Consider the following 15,696-nt stretch of genomic DNA (forward strand, 5'->3'; position numbering starts at 1 on the left):
CTTAAAAGGAAACTGGAGTTAAATCATTAGTTTAAAAAATGAGTTTGGCACGGTTGTGCTTACAATTGTGTACTTAGGATGCTGGGCTCCATAGGAAGATCCTGTGTCAAAAAGGCAAACAAACCAGGAAGAAAAGAAGGTAGGAGAATAGAAAGTTCCCTCAAGTATGAGGAAGAAGGGAGAAAAATCTTGCATATAAAGATTTCCAAGACATTCCTGTCTCTGTGCACTCAACAGAAAAATGGCTCCACTGCCCTCCATGCTGAATAAACACTGCAGTGTTTCCAGCAGTTTCTGAAAAACATAGCAGAGGCAGCAGAGACCTTATCAGTGACAATTTATTCTTTAGTCCTACCAAAGAGAGCAAAAATAATCTTTTATTATCCAGAGTCATGCTTGCCCTATTTGAGTCACTGGTGAGCCTTACAGTGACAGTTTCCACATTATACACTTATATGAAATGGTTTTCAGGTGATTGTGTAGGCCTTTAGGCTAGAAATGTGCTCATGACTTTTACCCTAGGCATGCCTTTACTTCTAGAGGCACACTCATCAGTGCATGCATGAATATACAGAAAAAAGGAGGAGTGAGATGTAACTGGACATTATAATTAGACAGCCAATACCTCATACTGCACTTCTCCTTTAATGTTCTTAAAAGCTACTTGACAAATCCCCTGCATTAAACTTGCAATTACCCTAATATGGTGACACATTTGAGAGATTAATCAAATTTGGTTTATGTAACCTTGGCAACCTAGAACTGATTTATTTTTATGAGTATCGAGCTGTGTTTCAGATGCACTAAACTCATCTTTCCTTGTAGCAATGGTACAGTGCCATTCTGTGTGCCAATTCACTGCCCCTCCTCCAAAAATACACACATTCTCGTTTTCGATGATCAGGTTAGTAGTTAGCAGGTCCACATCACAGATACTAGGCAACCAGAACAGAAGAATAAAATGTCTTTCCCAGTTTTTGTAGCAAGTCACTCCCAGGGTAAGAAATGAATTGAAATGTTTTGGTACTCACAGTATTGCTATACTGATGTTGCCTTATTTTTCAGCATCTATGAATTAAATAAGGAAAACCAAGAACACACCTTTGGCTACCTCTAGCTGTAAGCCACTGCCGAGGGAAGAGCAGAAACACATAGCCATATCTATTCCTTGTTTGCCACCAAAAAGAAAACACACTGTATTTTCTCCTTTTATCTGCTTGGGGACACTTAAAAGCCAAAAGATACAGATATTTTGAAATTGGAGCAGATAATCTTTCTCAAAGCATTGAATGGGAGCCCCTTAAATATAAATTAACACCCGTTTTTCTTTCTCTTGGGTTTCACTGGTGTCTTGGTCAATACACTGCTATTTCCATGGATACACAAAATCAAACAGACCTTCTGATCTCATCCCATCATGTCAGAACTGCAAACTATTTTGAACATCGTTCTTGTTCATTTCCTTCCACCCATGTCTATTTAGGACAGCAGCAGCCGTCTACAGCAATGCATCCTCTTGGACAATGCATTGTAATCTCAATCTCTCTCTCTCTCTCTCTCTCTCTCTCTCTCTCTCTCTCTCTCTCTCTCTCTCTCTCTCTCTCTCCCTCCTTCCCTCCCTCCCTCTCTCTCTCTCTTTCTCTCTAATTCTGTTTCACATAGTCATTTCTCATGTTCTGTTGGAAACCCAAAAAAAATTCATTCCACACTATCATCCCTTTGTCCTAACCAGAACAACTCGATCGTGTCGAAGAAGGCATGAACCATATCAACCAAGACATGAAGGAGGCCGAGAAAAATTTAAAAGATTTAGGGAAATGCTGTGGCCTTTTCATATGTCCTTGTAACAAGTAGGTACTGGGTACCAGCTCTAATCTGTGGCGTCCAGTTTTCTTTCTTTCTTTCTTTGCTTTTCTTTTTTGTTTTTCCTTTTTAATGTCAAAGTGAATGTCTGAAGTTTTGTCTTTTTTTTCTTTGTCCTTTTCCATCTGCTTCATTCTGTGGGGATAAAATACTTGTGTTTAATCAGAACAACTGGAACGCATTGAGGAAGGGATGGACCAAATCAATAAGGACATGAAAGAAGCAGAAAAGAATTTGACGGACCTAGGAAAATTCTGCGGGCTTTGTGTGTGTCCCTGTAACAAGTAGGTGCTGCCTGCCTGCCTGAAGCTTTGGTTTTCCCAAGGCTCATCTCCAAGCCTTGACTAGCTCATTCCTGCAGGTTCATAGGCAGGATGAGCATGTGGCATGCAGAACAGATCAATGCCGTCTCCAATGCATTCATCTCATAGCATAGATAATACTAGTGGGAATTACTGTTGATGCATTAAAAATCAGGCATACTACAGTGGAAGCCTCACTGTCAGCAATTTTTATTGATGAACGTTTCAACATTTTCCAGAAAGTGTACTTTGAGAGAGAGGCACTTGGGGCACATTGTTTTCCTCAATCCAAAGAACAAAAATTGTAGATTTAGAAAAGACTTTGGGTAAGTGTGGAGGATTAGAAATGCATGTATCAAGGTTTGATTATTTTTTCTGTCTCAGAAGTAAAAGAGACAGGCTAATTTGGCCCAGGTAAGCCTCTGCAACTCAGAGCATGTGGCAGATTCCCTCTTGACTGCTCACCAGCTCCTGCATTTGGTCATGAGGTCTATAGCCTCACCCAGTGCAAAAGCATCCTCTTCAGTAAGAAGCAGTAGTGCCCATCCTAAATTGGACCCATATCCTCTAACTCTTCCTCTTGGAAGATCTGCCTGTACACTGGCTGAAATGTTGAAATGTGTAGATTTTGCATGCACAACATCTCAAAACATTTAACTGTTCTCAAGGTTCCGCAATGCTTTTTTGGAATGTAGCAGAAATGTGACATGTGGTTATAAAGATTTGCAAGAGAAAGAACCCAAAAAATCAAGGGTTCCAGAAGATAGTCTCATTTGGCTAGCAGTGGGGTTAAAATGCATGAGTGGACTGCCCAACATGCATTTGGAAAATTAAACTCATTACCTGATCTCCCTCACCCTTCCCCCTTTCCCTTTTAAAAGAAGCCTTTTACCCAAAAGCTCTCCTGATCCTAGCTTTCAGAATAGAAATTGATGTCATTCTGAGTAGATTATATGACCATTCACATCCTTTAAACTTTGAGGCTGATTTGAAATATCCCACTTCCTGCTTAGGAGGGGGAGGGGCTCATTTTATCAATTAAAAAAACAAAAATGAATACTCTACAGTAAAGCCTGACTAACTGGAATCCAACTAACTGGAACCCTCAAACACAAAACACTTTTGCCCCCTTTCTGTTTTTAGCCAATGAAAAGTGGGACAGGGGGAGTGGGGGGGCAGTCAGAGCAGTTTTGAAATGTTTTGTTTTCCCAGGACATCTAGCTCATTTGCAGTGTCTCAAGTAGTCTCTATTCTATCTCTACCTATGGAGAAATAAATAAGTGGTAAATTAGAGCAGGTTTGAAAAGGTCATTAGATATATCAATATAAGCTATAACTGTAGGAAGACTGAATTGTGCCCATACCCAAACTCTGAACAGAAAATTAGCTCAAGACTTTTCCTCCAGAATCTACTGTTCACTAGTAAAACCATAGAATTCTCCAAACTCTCACTCATGGGCAAGCATTCCAGTTAGTCAAGATTTGACTGTAAGCCCTTTTCAGAGCCAACTTACCCCACATTTGGAGCGAATGCCAACAGATACATCCCCCACCCCCTCCCTCAATTGTGTGTGAAGAAAGGGTGGAGGCGGGGCTCCTTGAGGTGGATCCTCGGGTTTTGAAGAAGCATGACCCCTACTAAATCCATGTATAAGTGATCCCTAATTCTCCCTTAATTCTAAAGAGACCCTAATTGAGCTTCAAAGCTTGAGTGAAGTGTTTCCCGATGTGTGTAAATAACGCTTTAAAAACCATGTGTCACAACGCAGTGGCTGGTGGTGCCCTGGACTCTCCGGGGGCTTTGCCCTGTCTCGGCATGTTTCGAAGGACTATGGTAGATGTACGGCCGTGATGTGAGTGTGTGCAGCGTTGTGGGTGCAGTGGTTTGCCTTCTCTTTGGAAACGCATATTTCCCTTTCCTTTGACTTTGCCAAAGATGGTATACCAGACATTTTACATAGCAGAAAACATCACAAAGTCCAAACAGCTTCTTATACCCAAAAAGAGAGAGAATGGGGAGGTGGGGTGAAGAAACAAACTCTTTTAACTATAAAAATTTGGTTTCTGGCCTTGTACTATTCATGGAGTGGGCCCATGCCCTGTGGTGCAGTAAGTTGTGACAGTAAATTGTGGGAGCTGCTGAAATCTCATTGGTTCATTTCCCAGTTTGTCACCATGGTTCCCTGGTCTCAGTCTACAAAGATTAAAGCCAGTTTAAGAGATGGCTTTGGCCCTCTAGTGAGAGAAAGAAGTGGGGGAAGTGACTAAATCTTGGTGTCTTAGAATAAAAACTGTGAAATGGGACCAAAGGATGTATGTTTTTCTTGGACTCAATAGCATGTGGTTTCTACTATGCAAAGAACCTAGAAACATCTTTGATTGCCTTAAATTACAGCACACCCACCAAAATATGCTCTATATGTTTCTATTGGGCACAACAGGTATGCCTGGATTTTAAGTTTTCTTCCAAGGCAGGTCAGTGAAATGTAGCCCATGGAGACCACACTAGTTCCAAACCACTCTCCCTTGTCATAACCCAGGATAGTTTAAAGTAGGAATCTGTATGCACACCACTCTGCCCTTTGGCCTAACCAAGAAGCTAATGAACTGCGTTTCAAATCATCACGAAGGCTATTACTGTCCTGCTAGTGCCTATTTCGAGAATGGTCAACTTCTGGAGTAGTTTGGCTTAAATGAGAATGCTTCACTCTTTACTCATGCCTGTAGCTGGTGCATGAAGAAGACACAGGGTGGCGGGGGTCCTCTTTGATGCTAGATGGCTTGGTCTCTCTTCTATTTTCCTGCATTCATTTCACTATGCTTCTTTTACTTTTTGTCTCTGTGGACAAAGGTTTGTACATCAACCCTGGATGTATGGTGACTGTTTGGAAGTACCGATATATTATCAATTTCAAACCACTGTAGAGGCAACCCAAAGACCATCACCCTTGGCCAACCACCAATCCTCTGTGTCTTACATGAAGCATTCAGAATGCTGTTTTCACAGTCATTGAGGGAAATATATTAAGCAGAGATCATTGCATGACAATGTGTTAAAAACTTGGTCAAGTATGTTTTTCATAACGATTCTGTGTTATTGTGGTGTGATGTACACCCCCTACTTGGCAGTCTTGTTTTGTGTCTGTCTGCCAGTATGTTTTTCTGTGTTTTGTGTCTCAAAATATAACCATGTCACTGAAATAGAACTGAACTTCTCCAACTATCTTAAGCCTTATCTTAAGTCCAATTAAACCACAAAACAAACCAAAGATTAGTCTTGACCATTGCAATTGGCGCAATTGAAAATAAAATGCTGAATAGCTGAGGTGTGGTGGTGGCTAACTGTTTGGGTCCGGATTATGATATATCGGTATTCTCTAATGCCTCAATTTAAAACTCATTTGCTTGGTTCGGTTCTTCGCTTAAATTGGTAATTTCTGTGAGCTTGCTGCTCCACCCTGTGCTTTGTCACTCACCCAATTTTTTGTGTAGGCTTAAATCCAGTGATGCTTACAAAAAAGCCTGGGGCAATAATCAGGATGGAGTAGTGGCCAGCCAGCCTGCTCGTGTGGTGGATGAACGGGAGCAGATGGCCATCAGTGGTGGCTTCATCCGCAGGTGAGTTTCTTGGAGTTCTCTGCTGATAAATAACCATCACTAAACTATTTCATCTTCTTCTGCAAAGAACTTTTGGACTCCCTCAAGAAGCTAGGACTGGATTCGTGATAGCCTCACTGACTTATCTGGTTTTTGACTTCGCTATCACTGCAGGCACTTCCATCCACCTCCATGAGGTCTTCCAACAAAGAGCCTAGACTTCTTCATGGTGATGATAATGTGTCAAAGAAACAAGACCCAAGGCACAATGTCCTTCCAAATTGTCGTTTAGGTGCTGTTTGCCAGAGTGTCTCTAAACAAAACAAATCTCATGACCACACCCAGAATCAGAGTGGTTATGTAAAAGGCATTGCATGACATGGCTTATTTTGACCGGGCTTATTAAGCAGATTGTTATAGAGGTATGTTAAACAGTGTGAGTGAGGTAGCATGTATAGTCTAGTAGTAGCAGTAAGCTGTTACCACTCAGTCCTCAGGAGATAGGCGCAACAGAACCCAACAATTATGACTACAAAAGGTTATATGGTAGTGAAATTCAGCCATAGCCACAGCTGGCCAGAATGAGAAAGGAAATGCCCCAAGCCCTGCTTCTCTTGTTCTCTAATATCCCTCAGGCCATTATCCAAAGCCCATTGGAAGTCAGAGCAAACAGAAAGCCAGCTGTTCAATAATAAAGATCAGCTTCCCAGGGTACAGAACAGGGGAAGTGAAAGAACTGATCTATGTGAAAAAAAGAAAAAATTGAGATGTACACTAACAACTTCTTTTGAGATCTAGAAGCAAAAACCAGTTTAAATATCTATTTTTAAAGCCTCAAGTTATGTAAGTCAGCCAATACCTTGGCTCCGAGGAAACTGCCAAGCAGAAAAACAGCCAACTATTTCCAACGAAAAGGAAAAGGTTATAGTCCTTATATTTTTGGACCCCCATCCACATTATCATCCCATTGTCTTAACCCCACCAACTTAATTTTGTCAAAGGAAGCGTAAATTGTATCAATTAAGATATATTTAGACTACTACATATATAAACCAGTGATTCTCAACTTGTGGGTAGCAACTCCTTTGGCAAACCTTTGTCACCAAAAATATTTACATTATGATTCCTAACAGTTATAAAGTAACAGTGAAAATGATGTTATGGTTTTGGGGTCACCACAGCATGAAGAACTATATTAAAGGATTGCAGCATAGGAAGGTTGAGAACCACTGATGTAGACTAGTATACGGGGACTCAGCATAGGTAAGAATATATGTCCTTATGACTATCTACTGCCAAATCATTGTAGTTGTTGGCCAACTAATACTGCTGTGATTCATATGGTGTAGGGTCTAGGTATGCACCTGTAGCTTTACAGATAACAATCTAATTCTTCCTCTAAGTGATTTTCAAGCCAGTGCCTATATTAGTATCAACTAGGAGGATACAGAAGAAAGAAAGGGAGAAAGCAGGGAGAAAGGGAAGGGGAAAGATGGAGGGACTATTGCCTATACTCAGTATACAGTAATTGAATCCAAAACTCTTGACACTGACACAAGCATCTATGATTTGTAAAACTTGGGTGATTCCATCATGTGTTAGAACTGGATAGGATTGCTCTACAGGAATTTGTTCATTGTTGATGATCATTCAAATGAAATTTAAATGATAGGAAATTCTCTCTCAATTTTTAAATTTTCTTTGGCTCAGGCTAATATGTATTTTAGTGGAGCCAGGCATAGTGGCATAGGACTATGATCCTAGGATTCAGGAGGCCCTAGGCTTAAGGTCAGCTTGGGCTATACATGGAAACAAGGTTTCAAGCAAAACAAAATGAACAAAAGAACAACGTCATAGTAGGTCAGTCTGATTTGGAAGTTGCCATGGGAAAAGGAATTTAACTCTCCTTTAGCTCATCACTGTAACTAGTAGGAGGATTCTGTAATTAGTGCCTTCTTACCCTTCAAGTTGGCCTCTGGAAATGTGGTAAAGCTCTTTGTGAGCCAGCTCCTACATTCCTGTTCCTACCCATTCAACAGAAACCACCAGATACAAAGCACTGCTCCTCTGCCCCAAAAGCACAAGTTCCAATGCCCCTAGCCAACCTATGATGTCAACATATGCATGCATTAAGAATCACCCCCCAAAAGTGGTTCCCTTTGAATCTCTTCGGAGTTCTCAGGATTAAGAGGCAAACAGGTTGTCACTGATGTTCACACTGATGCACATCCCAAGGAGGCAAAGTAATGAGCACTGAGATTCTCTATGTCACTTTTTTCTTTTACCTTGGAGATTTATGTTTCAGAAAAAAGAAAATAGCCTTTATATAATTCTGCCTCTATCTCCTGACCTGAAATCCCTCAGAATAAATGATTTTATCTTCATAAAAATAAAATTAGGGTATTAGGTGACTCAGATGTGGCTCAGTGGATTAAACACTTGCCATTCCAGTGAGTGCAGATGCCCAGAAGACATGTGAAAACCAGGTGTGGCAGTGATGTGCTTGTGGTGACATGGGAAGTGGGCAGAAGTCCTGAAAGCTCATAAGTGGCATATATGGTGATGAGCAAGATGCTCTAGTGGACATGTTAGAAAGTGAGGACTTACACCCGGACTGTCCTCTGATGTTTACATGGGTGCCATGGCACATTCACTCACATATGGACACACACATACAGAATCACACACATACACACACATACCTAACACACATTAAAAAAATAAAATAGGCTGGGCGATGGTGGCTCATGCCTTTGATCCTAGTACTCAGGAGGCAGAGTAAGACAGATCTCTGAGTTTGAGGCCAGCCCGGTTTACAGAGAAAGTTCTAGAACAGCCAGGGATAACCAGAGAAACCCTGTCTCGAGCTAAAAGGCAAATAAGTAAATAAATGAAGTAATAATGAAAATAAACATGTAAGAATGAGGAAAGGATATAGTTTTAGAAATCATAAAAGTAAATAGATTGATGTTTTTAATTCAATTGAATGCTTTCTTTAGAACTGTAAAATCAAAGCAGTTGTAGAGGTGCATGCCTGCAAGACTTTTAATACTGGGCAGGATGAGGAGGGTGAAGCAAGATTTCTACCGGCTGTGGCTTCATAGCCAAACCTTATCAGAGAAAGATACAAGGCTCCCAAATACAGTTTTTGTATAAGTTCTCTACTATTAAGCCACACCCTGAGCTCAAAATACCTATTTTAAAATTACATTTGAAACAGACGGATGTTAAGGTGTGTTGGTATATTGAATAAGAATAAAGTAGATCCCTAGAAGTCTGTAGACTTCCCACAAGCTCTACTCCTTAATACTAACTTTCTTCTCACTCTGACTTCCAAAATTGCTATTTGGCTCCCAGGGTAACAAATGATGCCCGGGAAAATGAAATGGATGAGAACCTGGAGCAGGTGAGCGGCATTATTGGCAATCTCCGTCATATGGCCCTAGACATGGGCAATGAGATTGATACCCAGAATCGCCAGATTGACAGGATCATGGAGAAGGTAAGCCCACAACTATGAGGTTGGGTGGTGACTACTGGTTCCCATTAGGAAGGGAACAAACATCCAGGCACACTAGTTGCTGGATGTTTTGCACTTAGTATTTGCATGGGATTCAGCAACCGAACTGGCATGAAGATTAGAATGTAGCTGAGATTTTCTCTTGTTGCAGTTCTGGGGATTGAGCACAGGCCCTGGGTATGCGAGAAAACTGCTCTATCAATGAGCTATACCTTTAGCCCCAGAGCATACAATTAAATGTAGGCAATGTTTTTCTAAATCTCTTCTATTTCAAGCATGTGCTAGGCACTTAGAACACGTGAAAATGAGACACTCCCCACTGCCAAGAAAGTCATATCAGGACATATCACCATACAAATCAGACATTAATTCTCTTTCTTTGCAATTTCCTCATCCCCAATAGTACCATGTTGAATATTAATGACAGTCTTTTAAATTGTACAAATACCAATAGGGGGAGATGGGTGCATTAAGTGTTTAATAGTGATTTTATGTGTGTAATTTCTGTATAGCTACTCTGAAGTTCTTTATCTGAGATCTTGAAATCTTTATATATCTTTTATATCTTTTTCATTGCCAGGAACAAAGTAGGTTAATTTTTAGATCTTTTAAGTCACAAAGCTACATAGTGGTTTCTTGGTCCCCAAGTATCCTTCAATGCCTTGAAAGGAATGACTAGAAAATACTAAACAATAAATAACAATAAACAATATCTGACCACATAATGTTTTGCCTGACCAGTATTGAGCTATACAAATGTCAGAGCTGGCTGGCAAAATGCTTGTGCTTTGCTCTCATCTGCAAGTTACAGCATGCTTGTCATGGCTAAGCAGCTTTTGCTATGATAAAGCTTTTAATGCTGTGAGAGCCAATGGGTTTTAGAATCCTATTGAAAGGTTCAAAAAGTGCTGGAGCCAATGCAGCTGGATAGAAGCCATTATAGCCCCAAGAAAAATGAACAAAGATATAATAGGTGAGCTGTTTTGCAGAAGGAAAACAATCCAAGAAAACAGGAAGTGCTTCTTTTCAATCAGTGGACCAAACTGACTCAAAAGCAAGCAGATAACTCAACAAGGCCAGGCTGGCTTCAACATAACAGGGTCAACCTTTGAAATACTGGAACTTGAAAAAAACACTTATTGCTCCTAAAAAGTCAGCAAAGTTCACGATTCTGTTACCTCTACAGGTGTAGTTCTCTAGTATGGCAAGTACCTTCGGTATTAAGCTGTGCATTACAGATAAAGGCATACACTGGGATAAAGGTTTAAGGAAAAACCAGGCAACTTGATGGGAAATAGCTGCTCTGGTTTTCATCAACCCTAGACTGCTGAGTCACTGAGGTAGAGAGAAGGGGTATAATTGCCTTTTAATAATTATTTTAGCCTCATCCACATTTGAAATAGAAATTCCTCCTTTTCCCCCCCAAATCACAATGTGAACACAATTCAAACAGAGCTGCAATATTATTAGCAGACTCTTCCCTTCTCAAGGAAGCGTTGGTCTGTAATAACTGCATTTAAAAGTCTCTGCAAGTATAAGGTTGAGTTAACACCACACAGTAGTCAAAGCAAAGAGAATTCTCTTCTCTCCTTACCCCGTCCATGATCTTTACCCCATATCCACCATTCCACCATCATGATCTCTTCTCATCAATATTTGGACTGATGTTGAAGTGTGGGGAGTTCAAAACATTAAGAATTTTCATATATTCTTGTAGGTTTTTAAGAAATTGCTTTGTGTTTTTGCTTATGGGTGTTTATACATATATACAGCCATCCAAAGTTACAAGCACCCCATTCTTCCAGTAAACTGGAAATTAGAAGTAAGTTTCCATCACAAGCTTTATGTAAACTGGTGCTAAGGAAACAACAGAGATGCTCAAACCTCAAGGTGAAGCCTGTGGAAGTAGATGTGTGAGATGCAGGCTGGGCGGTCCTTTAGGTCTTTTGTCAATGGGAAAGGCAGCCCGAGAACTAAGGCGATTACTTCGAAAAGGGATTTGCTGTTCAGCAACTCTGTAACCTGAAAGATTGGAGAACATTTTAACCCTGGAGTCTGAAGAGGCTGGTATATGACATAGTAAGCATGCAGTTCTAGACGTCTGATCTGGGCCAGTACACCACCTACCATGCAGCTAAGGGCTCAGAAACATGAACTCCACAGCTCCTAACCATGTCTGGGTTCCCTGGTGAATACTATGGCCTTTTCACAAAGGCAAATCACGTAGAACATATTGGATATATTACTGAGCTTAGGATCCTCTAAAATCAAACATGAAAACTAGGGTGGGGTAGCCTCCATTAAAAAAAAATCCTCAAGCACATAAATAGGATGAACATAGACACAGATTCCAAGGCACATACCTGCAGGGAGGAGATCCTGGTGATTTTGTTGTTGTTGTTTGTTTTGGTTTCAGTTTCTAAGAGGCATATTTCTTTTATACATAAAAAGCATGTGGTGCTTTTGTGTCATGTTTTATGGGTCTGGAATTCGAATGTGCTTCATAGAGAACTTGAAAAGAAGTCACAGGCACCCACTGAATGAAGGTGTTCCAGGTCCACTCTGTCCTTTGAGTCTATTCCCAAGAATAGTCTCTACTCAACTTTAATATCCCCAGAGCTGCCTTGGGAAAGTCAGGCGGCTATACATTCATAAACAAGGTGGTCTCCATTTGCCTTCAGAAAGGACATTTATTTTCTTACTTCAGCTTTTCTATGCTCACTCAGTCTGGAAACGGCACAATTCAATCTATAGGAACATTTCAGACTAGTCTGAGCTAGTAAGTTTCCTTTGCACCAAAGTGTGGTTATTCCTGATACAGTTTGTATGTACAGAAGGATTTGGTAACTAAATAAAATTGGAGGGAGTATCCATTTTCTAAAAAAGGATCCTGGGAGTCATATATATATATATATATATATATATATATATATATATATATATATATATCAGAATAATCAGGACAAATCAGTATTGTCTCTTATGATGTAAATACTCATTTTGAAGCCAACTCCTGATTAGCCAAGCAAATGGTAGAGCACCACGGCCAGATAATTCAGTTGTGAATAATCTAGAAATATGTTCAACTTTCCAACCTGTTTGAAAATGGATGACTCCAGTGTCCTAGGAATTCACAAATTCAAACTGAATAGAGAAGACCCCACCCCCCTACCCAGTGGAGATTGGAAAGAGGAGAAGTAGGTGCAGAGCCTGCAATCAGTGATTGATAATGGCTCATCAGAAAACTGATTCCCTGGATCACCTGGTGGCTTTCTTCTCTGGTAGGCTATAGAGTTACAAACAACATTACCACTTGTGACAGAAAAAAACAACAGCCTCTGCTTGCTGACTTCCCTTTCTCCATGGTCAGAGTTATGGGAACAGTTAATTCCCTGGGGTTTAAGGGTCTAACCTTGTAGCATTCCCTGGTTTCATGCTATATATACAGAAAGATGTAACCCAAAGAGTGAATATGTCTGAAGGGAGCAAGGTATAAAATTATGACAAATGAGCTTTTGTTAAAGATTTGCTGGTTGCCAAACTCATGGAGGTGAGCCTTCAAAACTGGCATTTAAACGTTGCTGCTGCCTTTAATGACAGTATCCTCCTATGAGGTGCTGCCCCAACAAGAACAGCAAAAGAATATTGAATCCATTCGCTTGAGTTATAAAAAAAAAGAAAAGAAAATTGGTCTTAAAGGCCAGTAAATAACCTGAAGCATGCCAAACTTCAACTCAGTAACAATAACTGTAAGGTAAGACACAATAAGCACTTAATCTTAGGACAGACGTTTTTATGGTTCATTATATATGCATGCTTAGTTAATACATCACAGGAAATCTCAATAGAGGAGTAATGGTGTGGTTTCTGAATCCAGGCTGCTTGCTTTTGACCTTCCCTCAATTACTAAGACTCTAGACAGTTGTCTGTATTTGCATCTGCTTTGTTTCTTTACTTGGAAAAAGTAGCAAATAATCGTATGCACCCAATGGTTAATGTCATCTAGGTTGAATGAGTAGAACACAGTCAACGTCACACTCATTATTACATTTCTTTACTAGGCCCTTCTTGTAAACAAGAAAGTTGAGACCTAAGATGTAACTGGCACAGATACTGCTATAAGCAAGCTAAGAAGGATCTAGCAAGTAGTAACAGTTCAGTTCAGTAGAACAGATAGGACTGTTTCCACAGAAGTCATTGAGTATTGAGTACCTTTCTAGCATAAAATGATAAATAATATAACCTGTCCTCAAAAACCAGATGTTATCCAGTGAGAGAAGCAGTCAAAAATCCAAGTCAAGTTTCTGTGACCTTGTCCAAATAAGGCTGTGGCAATGATCCTGGGGGGTGAGGGGAGCAGAAAAAGTGATAGTTCTGAATGGGGAACTTTCAAGAATGATGGAGAAGTATATGTCAATAAAGCACTGTTGGCCAATAGGGAAGCAAGATAGGTGGAACTAGGAGTTGAGGAGGATTCTGGGAAAGAGAGACACAGGTAGACACCATGTAGGCTGCCAGAGTAAGAGGTCCGGACCCTTTTCTCCAGTAAGAGAAATACTTAGATTAACAATTATGGGTTAAATACTTAAGTCAGAGCTAGCCAGTAAGAAACAAGCAAACGGCCAACAGTTTCATAATTAATATAGTGTCTTGCGTGTTATTTGGGGACTGCAGCTGTGGCAGGGCCCAGGCGGATGGCGGGGAAGGCAACATGTTACACAAGAGTGTTTCATAAAAGAAGAATTTGAGTGGACCCAGAGGGTGAATGGGACTTTAAGGAGTAAGCTAAGACCTCTCTTCTCTCTTTTCTAGGCTGATTCCAACAAAACCAGAATCGATGAAGCCAACCAACGTGCAACAAAGATGCTCGGAAGTGGTTAAATTTGCACTCCTGCTGTTCTCTCCTCCAAATATTGTTGGATAAGAGAGCCCTTCATGCTTTTCTCATGGTATTACCTAGTAGGTCTTACACACACACACACACACACACACACACACACACACACACACACACACACACACAATTACCCCATTGTAAATGTCCTGTGTGGTCTGTCAGCTTCCCAATGATGCTTTGTGTCTTTTGTTCTCTCTGGCTCTCTTTCTTTCCAAAGGTTGTACATAGTAGTCATCTGGTGGCTCTAATTCCCTACCTAAGATGTCTTGGGTCTCATTTTTCTTTTCTCAGTGGCGTTTGCTGAATGACAACAATTTAGGAATGCTCAATGTGCTGTTGATCCTCTCAATACACAGTATTGTTCTCGTAAAACTGTGACATTCCACAGAGCTACTGCCACGGTCCTTTCTTCGGGTGTCAGGCTCTGAATCTCTCCAAATGTGCTGTCTTTGGTTCCTCATGGCTATTATCTGTCTTTATGATTTCATGATTAGACAATGTGAAATTACATAACAGGCATTGCACTAAAAGTGATGTGATTTATGCATTTATGCATGAGAACTAAATAGATTTTTAGATTCCTACTTAAACAAAAACTTTCCATGACAGTAGCATACTGACAAGAAAACACACACAACAGCAACAATAACAAAGCAACAACGCATGCTCAGTATTGGGACACTGTCAAGATTAAGTCATACCAGCAAAACCTGCAGCTGTGTCACTCTTTTTCTGTCAACATACAAACTTACTGGTCATAATCATCCCTTTTTCTTTTTTTTAACAACAACAACAACAAAGGATTTGACACACCATTTAATCATTTCTAGCAAAATATATTTGGCTGAAACTATGTGAAATGTATGTAATATAGGATTTGTTCGCTGACTTTTAAAGATATGTTCTGGAGACAACACTCTTGCTGTGGAAGGTGTGAAGATGTAGATCTTCGAAGTCTGAATCTTGTTGATCACTATTTCCCTGTGGTTTTGTCATCAGTACAATTCTTTGTTGCTTAATCTAGAGCTATGCACACCAAACTGCTGAGATGTTTAGTAGCTGATAAAGAAACCTTTAAAAATTATATAAATGAATGAAATATAGATAAACTGTGAGATAAATATCATTACAGCATGTATATTAAATTCCTCCTGTCTCCTCTGTTGGTTTGTGAAGTGATTGACATTTTGTAGCTAGTTTAAAATTATTAAAAATTATAGACTCAAGCTATTGGCTCCTGTCTGATGTTGCACTCATCCTGGAAAACAATGTCTACATACTTTGTTCAGTTGGTTCTAAGAAGCTGGTTGTATTTAACAAGGACTCTGGGTGTAAAACCACAGTTGTTCCATTTCAACACAACCCCAATGACAGAAAACAACTTGTCTTCAGTCTTATAACCTGTTCTATGTGTATATACTGCATTTATTTGCGTGTTCTCCAGTTAGTGAACACCTAGGTTATATCACTTTTGGAGTATTATGGATAATTGTGCTTTGAACATTTATAGACAAGTT

At 40.1% G+C, this 15,696-nt stretch overlaps 1 protein-coding gene across 3 annotated transcripts in view; it reads left to right on the forward strand.

Moving 5' to 3' along the window:
- The window catches only part of Snap25 (synaptosome associated protein 25), a 77,716-nt gene extending 62,311 nt beyond the window's left edge, over positions 1-15,405 (forward strand). For 2 of the 3 annotated variants that reach the window (XM_005068686.3, XM_021226379.2), the window contains exons 5-8: positions 2,030-2,147; positions 5,658-5,783; positions 9,120-9,264; positions 14,095-15,405. In XM_005068686.3, the coding sequence (XP_005068743.1) occupies positions 2,030-2,147; positions 5,658-5,783; positions 9,120-9,264; positions 14,095-14,163 (458 nt within the window). In that variant the 3' untranslated portion in view covers positions 14,164-15,405. Of the gene's footprint in view, positions 1-1,732; positions 1,851-2,029; positions 2,148-5,657; positions 5,784-9,119; positions 9,265-14,094 lie in introns of all 3 variants that reach the window. The other variant, XM_005068687.3, reaches the window with a different exon arrangement.
- Positions 15,406-15,696: the final 291 nt, after the last annotated feature.

Source organism: Mesocricetus auratus, unplaced genomic scaffold, assembly GCF_017639785.1.
Source record: "Mesocricetus auratus isolate SY011 unplaced genomic scaffold, BCM_Maur_2.0 Super-Scaffold_100004, whole genome shotgun sequence".
Classification (NCBI taxonomy): domain Eukaryota; kingdom Metazoa; phylum Chordata; class Mammalia; order Rodentia; family Cricetidae; genus Mesocricetus; species Mesocricetus auratus.